General features: G+C 41.5%; 1 protein-coding gene across 1 annotated transcript in view; it reads right to left on the reverse strand.

Moving 5' to 3' along the window:
- The window catches only part of EML5 (EMAP like 5), a 151,301-nt gene that overhangs the window by 17,065 nt on the left and 118,614 nt on the right, over positions 1-15,622 (reverse strand). The window contains exons 31-33 of the mRNA XM_052646355.1: positions 14,179-14,308; positions 11,411-11,509; positions 7,820-7,840 (exon numbers count right to left, since the gene is read on the reverse strand). Coding sequence (XP_052502315.1) covers positions 7,820-7,840; positions 11,411-11,509; positions 14,179-14,308 — 250 coding nt within the window. The remainder of the gene's footprint in view (positions 1-7,819; positions 7,841-11,410; positions 11,510-14,178; positions 14,309-15,622) is intronic.

Raw genomic sequence — 15,622 nt, forward strand, 5'->3', positions numbered from 1 at the left:
ACTCTGCACGACCCCATAGATTCTCCAGGCAAGAACACTGGAGTGGGGTGCCATTGCCTTAGCCACAAGGCCTGCCTTCAGTTCAGTTCAGTTCAGTTCAGTCGCTCAGTTGTATCCCACTCTTTGCGACCCCATGAATCGCAGCACACCAGGCCTCCCTGTCCATCACCAACTCCCGGAGTTCACTCAAGACTCACATCCATCGAGTCAGTGATGCCATCCAGCCATCTCATCCTCGGTCGTCCCCGTCTCCTCCTGCCCCCAATCCCTCCCAGCATCAGAGTCTTTTCCAATGACTCAACTCTTCACATGAGGTGGCCCGAGTACTGGAGTTTCAGCTTCAGCATCATTCCTTCCAAAGAAATCCCAGGGTTGATCTCCTTCAGAATGGACTGGTTGGATCTCCCTGCCATCCAAGGGACTCTCAAGAGTCTTCTCCAACACCACAGTTCAAAAGCATCAATTCTTTGGCGCTCAGCTTTCTTCACAGTCCAACTCTCACATCCACACATGACTACAGGAAAAACCACAGCCTTGACTAGACAGACCTTAGTCGGCAAAGTAATGTCTCTGCTTTTGAATATGCTATCTAGGTTGGTTATAACTTTTCTTCCAAGGAGTAAGCGTCTTTTAATTTCATGGCTGCAGTCACCATCTGCAGTGATTTTGGAGCCCCCCAAAATAAAGTCAGCCACTGTTTCCACTGTTTCCCCATCTATTTCCCATGAAGTGATGGGGCCGGATGCCGTGACACAAGGTTGAATCATGTCGTCTGGCTCTCTCCTGTAATCTGAAAGTGGTCATGCCTGAAGCTGAGTAGCTGAGATACTCCTCCTGCTGCTGCCCTTCCTGAGGTTGCCAGAGAGGCACGTTTCACGGACTTGGCGTGTGCCCAGGGACATCCCGTCCTTTCCGATTCTTGCTTCTGGGCAGTCCTGTGTTCCTATGAACTCAGGCTCAGAGAAGTGAAGTGCCTTGCCCGGGGTCGCACGCCACGGTGCAGAGCCAGCCTCTAGAGGCACGTGCTATCAGCACCTAGCTGCCACACTGACTTTCTCCGGAAAATCAACCCTACCAACAATCTATAACCATGCTTCACTCTCCATCTCCAGGACACATAGGACCCCTCTCTCTCAAATAACTTTATTAGTTTATTTACGGCTGTGCCGGGTCCTTGCGGCTGCACAGCGCCTCTTGAGCTGCGGAGTGTGGGCTCTAGGCTGAGCAGAGCGCCAGGCCCTTCAGCAGTGGAGGCACGTGGGCTCAGGAGTTGCAGCTCCCGGGCTCCAGGGCACAGGCTCAGGAGTTGTGGCGCCTGGCTTTACTTGCTCCGCAGCCTGTGGGATCTTCCCGGACCAGGGGTTGAACCTGTGTCTCCTGCATTGGCAGGCGGATTCTTACTATGGAGCCACCAGGGAAGCCCGTTAGGGTCTCTTAAAATTGCAAGTGGATTTCATAAGAATCAAAGTTTTAAAGGATTTTTTTTCATCCCCACCCCACTCCAGTACTCTCGCCTGGAAAATCCCATGGACTGAGGAGCCTGGTAGGCTGCAGCCCATGGGGTCGCGAAGAGTCAGACACGACTGAGCGACTTCCCTTTCACTTTTCACTTCCATGCATTGGAGAAGGAAATGACAACCCACTCCAGTGCTCTTGCCTGGAGAATCCCAGGGATGCGGGAACCTGGTGGGCTGCGGTCTATGGGGTCACACAGAGTCGGACACGACTGAAGCGACTTAGCAGCAGCAGTTTGCCTTGATGCAGCATAGTAAACAGTTCATTTTAAAAATAATATTTTAATATGGACCATTAAGTGTACCAATGGCTGAGACGGTAAAAAGCATCTGCCTACAATGCAGGAGACCTGGGTTCGATCCCTGGGTTGGGAAGATCCCCAAGAGAAGGAAATGGCAACCCACTCTAGTAGTCTTGCCTGGAAAATTCCATGGACGGAGGAGCCTGGTAGGCTACAGTTCATGGGGTTGCAAAGAGCTGGACACGACTGAGCAACTTCACTTCACTTCCTCTATACTGGACATTACTACTAATGTTGGACCCAGCATCCCTTCCTTCCTTCTTTCTTAATAAAGCTCTGATTTTATTCAGGAATCCATGCCTCCCTCATGCAATACAAGCGATTCAGGGGAAAGACACTGCATAGTCATAGTCTATGCCCATTGTGATAAGACCTCCACACATCCCACAATCCTTCTCATCCCTCCCCCTCAGCCCCAACATCAGTGATTCAGTTCAAGGCTTTGCTCACATCTTAAAATGACTCACTCAGGCTAAAAGGCAGTACTAATTTATTATTATTTTTAAAATATTCATGTATTTGGCTGCACTGGGTCTTAGTTGCAACGTGCGGGATCTAGTTCCCTAACCAGGGCTCAATCCTGGACTCCCTGCATTGGGAGTGAGAGGTCTTAGCCCATGGACCACCCAGGGAAGACCCAGGAAGCACTGATTTTAGGTTGTGGTTTTGAAAGAGGATTTTATTCTCTTTCCCACTTGATGAAAAGGCAAGGAAGCATATAACTCCAACCCTTCTATAACACAAATACAGCAGCCTCGTGGGTGAAGCTGGTGCTGTGGATGGCAGAGGGGAAGGGACGGGAAGCACACTGGGGCTCCTGAATCGGCAAAGGCAGGCGGGCACCCTCCCTCTGCACCCCTGGGCAATGATCAACTTCCTTCTTCTCAGTCATGAGAGGGCCTGTGGAAGACCACTAAGTCATGTAGTGAACTGCCTATAGGGACCTATTCCAGACAGAGCTCTCTCTCCTTGACTTGCCTTAAGGATCAGAAGTGTCAGATTCTTACTTCCTCACAGTCTTAGGTGGGCTGAACAAACTCTGCCAGAGAGAAGAGATGTCCCCTTAGGGTCTACTCAAAGCACAGCTACTGTACTCAGATGGCAACTAGACCATACCTTCCCTAACACATGCATTTACTCTTCCACATCCCAAAGTGGGAATTTTGAAACTTCTCCCACTACCTCAGCACCTCCTCCTCACCCTCAGATGATGAAATAGCAGCAAAAGCCATCAGAGAGGATCTTCCTTATTTTCCCACCTCCAAACCTACCAGTTTTCCTGCATTTGAACCTACACTCCCTTCATTCCTAATGACTGCAGATAATTTCTTCCTGCCCAACTCTCTCCCCCAAAGTATTCCGCTGTCTCATTTAGCCAGCTGCTCAAGCAAGAAACTAACTTAGTCTCTGTTCCTTCCTCTCCATCATGCCCCCATCCAGTCCATCAGAAAGACTGCTGGACCTACCTCGAAAATCTAAGCCATCTTTGCCTAGTTCTATTTTCACTCCTAGCACCCTAGTTTAAAATGTCTTTTGGTTGGACTACGGCAAGAGCCTCCCAATTTTCTGGAGGCTCTTTCCTCTCTGTTCTTAGTAGTGCAGAAAGTGATGTACTCAGAGTATAAATTAGATCACATAAACTCCGTTGCCTACAACTCTCTGGTGATGGACTCTGTACTTCGTAGGAATGCAAACTCCTCTCCATGACCTGCGAAGCCCCACGTGACTGACCCAACCTCTTTCAAAGTTCATCTCAGAGGCTTTACTCCAGTCACACTAACCTTCCTGTTTCTTGATTCAGCGTTAGGGCCCCCACAGCAAAGAGTTAACACAGCAGGACTGAATTCACCATCACTAGAATGGCCTGCTTGCCAGGGTGTAAGAACCTGACTTCTGAAATGTTTCCTGTGTCGATAAGGCTATTTGTCCATCTGGGCACCGAATACCTGCCTTCTCCCGGGAGTATGCTGTTTCAGTCGCTGTCGCTCCATGTTTACGCGATCAGCCTCCAACAACAAATCCTGGCCTCTGAGTCTTCAGCGGCCACCCTGGGCAGAAGCTGGTAGAAGCAGGTTCTGTGTGGCCCCCGGAGCAGTGCTTTGCAAGAGACAGAGATCTAGGAGCGCCATGCCTTGACCCTCTAGGACCACTGGGGGTGTGGCTGGTCTAGGAGTCTGAAACCAGGCCTGAGTCTGGAGCCCCCAGACCACCCTCTGGCCGTCGCTGTTTAGTATCATTTTTGGCCTGGCTAAATCCTAACACTCCTGAAAACCACTGCTTTGTTGCTATCACCCTGTCGTTTTTTATCATGTTTATCACCATCTTAGATCATGCTATTTTAAAAAATGTACTTATTTACTGCCTGTCTCCCTCTAGAGTAGGACTCAGCAAACTTCTACTGTAAGAGAGACAAAATTGAAGATATTATGCAGGTTCTTATGTAATACAAGGAAACAATTTTCTTTTGTAGAAAACAAATTTCCACAAAAGTTTTATTGATAAAATTCACTGAGTGAAAATTTTTATAATATTGATCTACTAATGAGAATTAATTTTTTTGAGGGGGAATATTAATTCACTTAAGTAGGGTTCAAAGTCAAAGTTCTTTATTTTTAAAAAAAATTACAAATGTTCATCTGTTAATGATGACCTATAATGTTTTCAATTCTGACAATGTCTCACAGATAGGTACTGTCAAATATGAATATCAGTCTGAAAGCAAATGATTTTAACTGAATATGTTAACCACTTGGAAGGCATTCAGAAAACTGTATTAGCGTTCTGGCCTGATGTTTGTCTTTTTAGCATGTATTATATTGCAGAATAATAACTATAAATTGAACATTAGGTGGAAGTTCTTCAACTGTACAGTTAAAACAGATTTTTAAAATATGGCAATTTTCTTTACATTTGTAACAAGATCTAAAAAAATGCTGCTGGAACTGAAATTTGAGCCCAGAAAATATACTTGCTGCAAATTTGTGTGGGAAAGGGAAGCTGGCGTCTTAATTTCTGACAGGATGAGACACGCACAGTGCAGTTCGGCATGGCTTGAGATTCAAGGATTAGCTGTCGCCAAATGACTCTCCTGCAGTATGAGTTTCACATACAAGCACTGTAATTTCAACGTGTGTAACTGCAATTGTAGTTTCCTTGTAACTTCAGGTTGAATCATTAAGAAACACTATCAAATCTGCAGCAAAAACTCATTTCCAAAGCCATTCAGTTTTCCATAATAGAGACTGAGGGCAGTTCATCTCAGAAAAATTTCAGTCCTGGCTCTGAGTGACAGAAATTGCAAAGAACAACAACAACAAAATGTTACTACTGCTAAACCACTGAACTGCTGTGGCAGGGCAAGTCCGGACATTCACCTTCTATTTCTGATAGAAATTAATGGAATTGATGACGGTTAAGGCTATGAGGGCAAATAAAGTTAACTGCTGACTCTCAAAAACAAAATACTGAGGTTCAATTATACACGATAGATTGAAATATTTTTCACAAAGCAGCTGCTGAGGAATAACACAGAGAATAAACCATAGGCTTCAGGTGCCTTTAAAGTCCATAAGCCTGTAAATTTTACAAACTATGTCCTCTTTTCTGCTCTTGCTCCACACATATTTTTACCACCCTCAGTTGTAGTACATCTTAACAGATTCCACTTCAGGTTGTACTGAATTACTGTTTTCTTAAGTTATTTGAAAACATTATCTTTTCAAGTTGTTACATGGAGACCATTTATAGAGGCAAATTGTCACTGAAAAGTCAGCACTGATTCCTCCAATAAACAACTGGCAACATCTGTCAACCTATCAAGAACCATTGAGAATCATCTGCCCCCTTTTTGCCTGTTTTTAGTGTCTACTGATGTTGGTGGCAAAGCCCTCAATTGTTTTAGCAATGGTTCTTGGCAAAAGATCTTAAACAAGTTTATTTTGTCTGGACACTCATTCATTGCAGCCAGACATGACTTAATTAAGCCAGCAATAAACAGCTTGTCCTAATTAGCTAACAAATGAGTCATTCAGAACCTTACTGAGGTTTTAGCCAAATTTTCTTTTTATTTTTTGAAGAAATTCTGTTGTGATGAGATATTGTGTTGTTTAAATAATTTTTAAATTCTATTTTGCTTATTTTTGGCGGCACCACACTGCATGCAGGATCCTAGCTCATTGACCAGGGATTGAGCCTGAGCCGCCTGCAGTGGGAGCCTGGGGTCCCAGGTACTGGACCGCCAGGGAAGTCTCAAGGTACTGTTTTAAAGTTCCTGATTTTTCTGATATTTGCTTTCCTGTGACCTGGGGATACTGGAATAAAGTCAGTGTGAAAATGTTGACATATACTGTATTCTTTCAGCACAGCTACAGTATCACTGCATAAAAAGCACAACGTTCTACCATCTCATTTGACAACAAAATCCACATTTCACTGTGCCTTTATAGTTTGACATCCAGCCTATTTTTCCTTTCCCCTCTCTTGTTTTGCCAGGACAGATATGCCATGGTTAAAAACCAAATGGCAGCAAAGTGGGTACCCCTAGAGAATGTTGTATTCAGTGAGATAAGTCAGAGAAAGACAGATGCCACGCGACACCTCTCATATGTAGAACCTAAAAACCAATACACGTGGACATATACGCAACCCAGAAACAGACTCACAGATACAGAGAGCAAACTAGAGGCGACCTAAGGAGAGCGGGAAGCGGTGGGGCAGACGAGGGGCAGGAGATTAGAGATAAAAAATGCTTTGTACAAAATAGGTAAGGATATATTGTATAGCACAGGGGAAGTATAGCCATTATCTTAATAACTTTTAGTGGTATATAAGCTATAAAAAATGAATAACAGTGTTGTATACCTGAAAGTTATATAATGCTGTATATCAACTATAATTCAACAACAACAAAATGTTGTGGAATATAGCAGTACCTGCAGCACTCAAAACCTGTCAAGCTTTAAAACAGAACCACTGTGACCTGTAGTGTGCCAAGCTGCACTGGAAAGTGGTGAGTGCTCAGAACAGTCTCTGCCTCAACCCTGCCACGAGAGCACCAAAGCTGCCGTGGACAGTACGTGACTCAACGGGCAGGGCCATGTCCAGAAGCCTCATCTGTGGACACTGGAATCTGAATTCCTCACTGCTCATGTTTTGTGAAATTTTATTCTTCCTTTGATATTTTCCAACTATTTAAATGACTAAAACCTATACTTAGTCATGGGCTGTACAAAAACAGGTGGTGGGCAGATGTGGCCCAAGGGTGCTAAGTCTGCGAACCTCTGCTCCTGAGTGTAGCCCAGAGAGCAAGGCCACTGTCTGCTGTGCCAAATACATTTGTGGCTAAACAGTCAAATCACAAAACCATGCCTTATCCTGGAGGAGAAGGAAATGTGTGCAAACCACTGGGCAGTGTTTTCTTATCAGACTGGTGATTACTACTATCATAAATGAACTGAAACTGAGTTGAAAAAGCCTAAGCTATTATAATATCTAAAAACAACTGACATGCATTTGTTCATCTAAGAGGTTTGTAACTTCACAAAGTCATGGTCAAATTCAATAATAAAAAGTTATTTTCAAATCTTTAAATGTTCTGTTGATCTAACATATGCAATAATTTTGATGATTATATAAAAACAGTAATTGAAAAGTTTTTATTTCTAGGCAATAAAATTTACTGATTCATACTTAAGATCAAATTTTACCTTTATTCCTACCAGCTATATGATATTGGCAGGTTAATACCTACTATGGAGAGTTCTCGTGATGACTAAATAGGTATTACAAGTAAAGTGCTTATAACAATTCTGAGCATGCTAAGAAAGTCAAAATATATCAGTTTAAAAAATTACTGTAGATTGGGCTCAGTATCATGACATTAAAATGATGTATTCTTGACTTTTAAAGAACGCAAAATAGTTCAGCTATCTTATTACTCTATAAAAATGTAGGCTATCACTACTTAACAATATGAGTAAAATAGAAAGTGATAGATTTCCTTACCTGACATGTCTGCTGAATCACCTATAATGGAAAAGTAGCAGAAAAACAATGATCCAGAAACAGCATAAACACTATATGCAAAATTTATAAAGACTCAACTGCCATAAGATAATTTTAAATAATTTAAATAACTGTGTCATATATAAAATTATGTAAAATTGAGTATACTGTAAGTGAAGCCACTAATTCCAATTATATATGCATATTAGTATTATATGCATATGACCTTTTCATCTTTAGATCAGTATTTTCTTTAGTGACTTACATGAAACTAGAAAAACATTTAAAATAGTCCTGATATGGTTTAAAAGTGATATGACTTTATTTCGGTTTACAGACGCCCTGCTAATAGATCCTTTGGGCTTTTATGTAGCTCTACTTGAAGCGAAGAATCGGATCTAAATCATCTGAAAGAAATGATGGTACAAGTTGGCATGTAACTCAAGGAAAGGAAGCCTCTTAATTCAGGCCACAAACTAACCCCTTTCTTATTTTTTTTAACTAAACATTTTCTGTCTGAGTAAAAGATTGCCAAAAAAGAAAATACGAAATTCATTGTAATTTACAGTAGCAATACTTATTAATAAAAATTTTAGAGTCAATAATCTTTAGCAAGAAAGAAAGCAGAAAACTTTAGAAACCTTTTTTAGAGAGACAATTGTTCTCTGCTTTATTAGAACTTTATGTCCCTGTGTGCTTCAGCTGTGTCCAGCTCTGTGTGACCCCATGGACTGCATCCCGCCAGGCTCCTCTGTCCATGGGATTTTCCAGGCAAGGATACTGGAGTGGGCTGCCATTTCCCTCTCCAGGGGGTCTCCCCAACCCAGGGACTGAACCCAGGTCTCTTATGTCTCCTGCATTGGCAGGCGGGTTCTTTACCACTAGCGCCACCTGGGAAGCCTATGAAATTATTGTTTCAAGGACATATTGATAATGTAGATGTATTGTGTCCTGACCTGGAATAAGAGAGAAAAGGCAATAAAGTACTTGACTGTGCTGAGAAGACCGGTCAGGATAGACCACTTTTAAATTTGAACATGCTCTGATGACAACTAAATGATGACAGTACTTGAAACTATGTCACATAAAGAACCGTTTAAAGCTGAGGGTTTTGGTTTTGGAAAACAGGCTTATCCTGGAATATCTGTGGGCCTGGGGCAAATAAAGAGTACAGATAAAGACCTAACCATCACAGTCTAAATATTCTAGGTGCCCCAAAATGAGGACTGGTGAATCACAATGCAAGAGAGACAGATTTCTGTTCTATATGAGGAAGCATTTTACAACAGAGCTTCCTAAGGAGAGGTTAGAACACTTACATATAAAAACATTCCTTCAGGCCCACAATAGATAATTGTTTCTCCTAAATTCATAAAGTAAGAGAAACATTGATTGAAACAAGTAAAACGATGCAAAGGAACCATTCTCCAATGGTTTCTTAGGTCAACTTACAAAGGCAATAGAAATAAAAGCAAAAATAAACAAATGGGACCTAAGGAAATTTAGAAGCTTTTGCATAGCACAGGAAACCATAAATAAAATGAAAAGACAACCTACAGATTGGAAGAAAATATCTGCAAATAATTTGACCAACAGGGCTTAATTTCCAAAATATGCAAACAGCTCACAGAACTGAATGACAGAAAACAAACAACCCAATCAAAAATCGGAAGAAGACCTAAACAGACAGTTCTCCAAAGAAGACATACTGTTCAACATCACAAATTATTAGAGAAATGCAAACCAATCACTTGATACAGGTCAGAATGGCTATCCTCAGAAAGTCTACAATTTTTTTCGAGGGTGTGGAGAAAAGAGAACCTTTCTGCACTGTTAGATGTATGCATGTGTTAGTCCCTCAGTCGTGTCTGACTCTGCGACCCCATGGACTGGAGCCCACAAGACTCCTCTGTCCATGGGATGCTCCAGGCAAGAATACTGGAGTGGGCTGCCATTTCCTCCTCCAGAGGACACTGTTGCTAGGAATGGAAATTGGTGTAGCCACTATGGAAAACAGCATGCAATTCCTCAAGAAACTAAGAACAGAGTTGCCATATGACCTGGCAATCCCACTCCTGGGCATATATCCAGAGAAAACTCTACTTTGAAAAGATACATGCATCCTAATGTTCATAGCAGCACTATTTACAAGAGCCAAGACATGGAAGCAACCTAAACGTCCATCAGCAGACAAATGGTTAAAGAAAACATGGTACGTATACACACAACAGAATAATACTCAGCCTTAAAACAGAATGCAACAACGCCATCTGCAACAGCACGGATGGACCAGAGATTATCATACTAAGCGAGCAAGTCAAAAGGAGAAAAGACAGATTCCATATGACATCACACATATGTGGGATCCACAACATGACTCAAATTAGCTCACTAATAAAACAGGGAGAGACTCACAGACATAGAAAACAAATTCATGGCTACCAAAGGAGAAAGGATACGGGGGAGGGAGAAACTGGAAGTCTGGGATTAGCAGATACAAACTACTATATATAAAACAGATGAACAACAAGGTCTTACTATATACCACAGGGAACTATATTCAATATCCTGTGATAACCCATAACAGAAAAGAACTACCCTGCTGTACATCAGAGTCTAACACATCATGTATCAACTATACATCAATAAAATGTAAATAACTAATACATTCAAAGCTTAGAATATTGTGTATGTAACAGGTTAAGAACCGACCTTTCTTTTTAAAAGGAGAAAATTTTTACAGAAACGAAGATTAAAGGGTCTTTGTGGCATAACTGTAGAACGAATAGATAACAGAGCACAACCTGCTAACTGATCGTGTTAAAGCCTAAATTATCTTCTTCAAGAAGAAAAAAATGCCTGGAAAGTTGCCTTAGCCACTGAGGCTCACCGAAGCCCAATAACCCAACGGCTTCGGCCATCCTTCCGCACTATACGCGGGCTCTGACGGCCGCGCTGATCAGCCTGCTGCTCCACAGTCACCGTGGTCCGTCACTGGTAGGTCTGTCCTACAGAGACCTGCCACCCGCTCACCATTTCGCTTGTGGAGTTATGACTTTTGTCAAAATTTTCTAGAGTTGAAAGAAAATAGCAAGATAGGGGAGTTCAAAACCAGTTGGCAAATCTGATCACCGCCAAAGGAGAGGGCGAAGGGCTCACCGACACCATGGGCTCGGCTTCTCAGCTCTCCAGGGTGTCCCCGGAGGCAGAGGCTCTGCCCTCTCGTCAGTCACTTCTCAGCTCCTCTTTCTTACCACTCCCACCTCAGACTCTTCCTTCCTGCTTTACATGCTATTAAATTAAAACTTTCTGCTGCTCAGAAATTTCTGCTAAACAATTAAATCCAACTATTTCAACCATCATAAAATACAATGCTCTTCATTCTGAACTGTCTGAACCGATACAGATAAGCAAAGTGAAAAAAAAAGTACCTGGAAGCAAATAATATGGTAAAACTGGATGTGTGCTTCACGCACAAATGCATTTCAAACAATACACAGAAGTGTTTCAGTCTTTTTCCCCTAGGATACTGAGTTAATTTAAAGAAGACGACTACTTAATACTATTTCTTTTTAAAATACAGAAACATACCTACTTGGCCAGTTGCCACTATGTTGATAAATTTGGGGTGCTGATTTACAGTGAGGCACAGAATATCATCATTATGTTCCTGATAAAAACTCTGAGTCCCTATAAAAAAAGAATTTGAAAATTAAATTTGAAAACTTTAATGTGAAATAGTCAAATGCACTTTACTCAGAGTAATAAACTGCTGTGTTTAACTTCCTTGCTTATTTAACATTTATTTTTTGAGCACAGTATATATACTTCATCCTAAGGATGTAAACGTGACTGACAAATCCTTAACGTAGTGAACCCTGAAAGGCATAACCCATGTAAAACCAGGCTGGAGACATCAAGCGCCACAAGAGAGTTAAAGATCAAAGCGCTATGGAAATATGCAGCGATCTGTTCTTATGAACAGATGGCACTCCTGAATTGACACAACAGGTTCTGGAAATGTGAATGCAGCTGGGGCAGGCATTTCAGGAAGAGGAATACTTGAAGCAAAGATACACAGGCAGGGAAGCCGTGGGTATGCATACAGATGGCTCGTTTGGCTGAAATACAGGGTAACAAAAAAGACAAGTGAGAAATATCATTGGACAGGCAAGTTTGAACTAGAATTACAGAGGATTTTGAAAACAAGCCTATTATTAAATTTTATATTTATTCTGTAGTCAGTGGGGAGGTACTGAAAGAATTCTGATCAAAGAAGTAATCTGATTCATCTTGTAGCAGCAACAGTGGAGAGGCCCTGGCAGACTGTGACTGTGCAGGAGGCAGGGAAGGGAGGCTCCTGCAAGCCAAATGGAGAGGCGGGGGACGAGGCCAGGCTGGCAGACTGGGCCCAGGCTACAGGGCGCCATCAACACTAGGTCCTCCAAAGAGCAAAACAAAACCAAAGAAAACCATGTTTGAATAACATTTAATATAGCTAACATTACTTTTCAACTTCTCAAAGTAAAATGTGCTTCATATTTCCCAGGGCTGAGTTCAGTTAAAGGAAGAAACAAATAATTATATGCGCTACTGACTAAATCAGTAGATCAGCTATCAGATGAGGACTTCTTGGACTATACGCACAGCAATGAACCTGCAGAACAGAGAGAGGCCACTGGGGCAGAGGCCTAGGCACCCCTCTACCCCGGCTCTCTACATTCCATCATTAGGGAGCTGAGTAACTAAAATCCAGGAAACTAAGGCAAATGACACGTATAAACATGGAAATGTGTTTACACTTCCATCCTTATGTAGTGTGTCTTTTCTTATCTTCTATATTCTCTGTGAAGGATAAGTGAAGCCTCAAAGAGGATTTTCTATTAATAAGAGGTATTTTGTAATGACCTAAAGTATTGAATAGAACATTACCATTGATTTGTGTAATCTTGATGAATCTTTTTCTTAAGGAAACTAAAACAGATATACCATATTAATGATTAATACTGACCAGGGGTAGGGGATTATGACTCACATAATCCATTCTACCTAATTAGAGTGACGCTACCAGAGGGAAAAAAAGCCAGAAATGTTTGTACTAAATAAACTGCATCTTCAATACAAACAGACAGACTATTTTGTTGGGCTCAAAATCACTGCAGATGGCAACTACAGCCATGAAATTAAAAGATGCTTGCTTCTTGGAAGGAAAGTTATGACCAACCTAGAAAGCATGTTAAAAAGCAGAGACATCACTTTGCTGACAAAGGTCTGTCTAGTCAAGGCTATGGTTTTTCTAGTAGTCATGTATGGATGTGAGAGTTGGACCATAAAGAAAGCTGAGTGCCGAACAACTGATGCTTTTGAACTGTGATGTCGCAGAAGACTCTTGAGAGTCCCTTGGACTGCAAGGAGGTCAAACCAGTCCATCCTAAAGGAGATCAGTCCTGAAAATTCACTGGAAGGACCGATGCTGAGTCTGAAACTCTAATACTTTGGCCACCTGATGCAAAGAGCTGACTCATTTGAAAAGACCCTGATGCTGGGAAAGATAGAAGGCGGGAGTAGAAGGGGATGACAGAGGATAAATTTGTTGGATGGCATCACTGACCCAATGGACATGAGTTTGAGCAAGTCCCAGGAGATGGTGAAGGACGGGGAAGACTGGCGTGCTGTAGTCCATGGTGGGGTCACAAAGAGTTGGACACAACTGAGCAACTGAACAACATTCTGACTTTACGAAGTTTATAACTTTATGTAATAAAGCAATTCAAAATTAATAAAGAGTATTACAGTAGGATTATCACATCCTTGGTCATCAAATGATGCTTAGAGAACTTTTTCAACAATACAATCAGTTAAATAGACGTCAAGAAATATTTTCCCATCTCTTGGATCTAACAGGTATTATCAGTCAAGTCACAAGCAAGCAGCTTTCTTAGTTAACCTTTTAGGCTTTCCAAGTGCTCAGCATGAACACTGCCACTCCACCGCCAGTCCCTAGCAATCACTCACCCAACATGTTCCTTTCAATCACTAACTATCAGACAACCACTTGCGAGGAAACAGAATAAAGTTACCAATGTTTCTGCTGTGAAACATGCTTTCAGCACCCAGTCATCCTTCACTTCTAACCAAGATCCATAAGCTCTCTGCATCATGAAGTCCTTTTATGCTGTGCTATACTCTCCTCAAGACTGTCAATTCCTTAAAATATTACTAGCAAGTTCTACAGTATGAAATATTCATATTCCAGATTCACGTATTTTAATTATTCATATGTTTAACAGAGTTTTAAGATGCTAAATAAAAAATTCTCAATTTTAAAAAGAGGGGAATGGAGAATTAGGGTTTCCTACCTGTAGCAACATTGTGAAGAATTCCAACAGATGCGGTGTGATAAATTATATCATCACCATCATTTAAATAATGAACATTATTCCTGCAGTCTCGGCCTCGATAGCCAAAAACAAGCTCCAACACAAGGTCCTAAAACAAAAATAAAATCATTATACATTTGCTCATGTCTAAATGTTCACCATTACTTTGTTGTAAACAGTACTGGTGGTCTTTAGTCAAAATGGAGGATGCATTTTTGATTTATAAATTTCAAGCACAAAACTAAGCTAGATGCACCTCTCTATTTAAGCTTTTTTGAGCAGCTGAAACACACATTCCATACTTTTCTACGTAGATCTATAAAAATGAAAAGGGAAGCACACTGTCATCTGACTCCAAGAATTTTAGTTCTTAAGATTTCGTGTGTTAAACACTGAGATACTTTGTGTCCAAAAGAAAAATATTTCAATTTGTGTTAACTGTTAGTCAAAAATATTTGATCTGTACATATGACTGAGGATAAATTAGGTCCAAGTGGTGTGCTTCCAAGCATCTAAAGAGTCTATCAGCTCCATACACTGAGCACGCCGTCCCTGATAACTCGTGCTCACGGTAATCCTGCTACTCCACGTGCCCATTCTCACTGACCGTGCAAGGCTGAGTGGGGCAGAAAGTACAACAATCACCTCCCACAGCTTTACACCTTGCTTTTGACCTCACTGAGCAGTCTGCTTAAGGACTTCCCTGTAGCTCAAATAGTAAAGAATCTGGCTGCGATACAGGAGACCAGGGTTTGATCCCTGGGTCGGGAAGATCCTCTGTAGAAGGGAATCCACTCCAGTATTCTTGCCTGGAGAATTCCAAGAACAGAGAAGTCTGGCGGGCTACAGTTCGTGGGGTTGCAAAGAGTCAAACATGACTGAGCGACTAACACACACCCGGCAGTCTGTTTGTTATCGCTGATACCAGGATTATGAAATCATGAAATATGGGAGAACTTTTCTCTCTTGCTCAATTATTGTGGACAGTTTCTTTGCTTGGAAGCGAGGCTGTTATTAGACTTTACAGTGAATATCTCATGGGGTGAAAGTTCCTGATTTAGTATAAATATTAAATCTTTAGCTTGTAAGTTCGAACCACTAAGTACAGGACACTCTAAGGTCACTATGCTTCTATAAACCATAGATCATTCCATACATTTGCATTTAGAAGTTCTCTGAGATATGGTTCAATTCAGGGCATTATTCATAGAAAACTAAAAGACAAAAAAAAAAAAGGGAACAGAGGATGTCAATCCAAGCTCAGACTCAACAGTTAAGCAATCAATGTTTACAACTGAACAAAAAAGAATACTCAATACACTTATTTTCATAAAGAATAATGGTAAGATTTGGGTGTTCTACAGAAAGGAAACAGAATAAACCCTGGACACATTCTAAGGTACAAGTTAGCACCGGGGGGTGG

This window comes from Budorcas taxicolor, chromosome 10 (assembly GCF_023091745.1).
Source record: "Budorcas taxicolor isolate Tak-1 chromosome 10, Takin1.1, whole genome shotgun sequence".
Lineage (NCBI taxonomy): Eukaryota > Metazoa > Chordata > Mammalia > Artiodactyla > Bovidae > Budorcas > Budorcas taxicolor.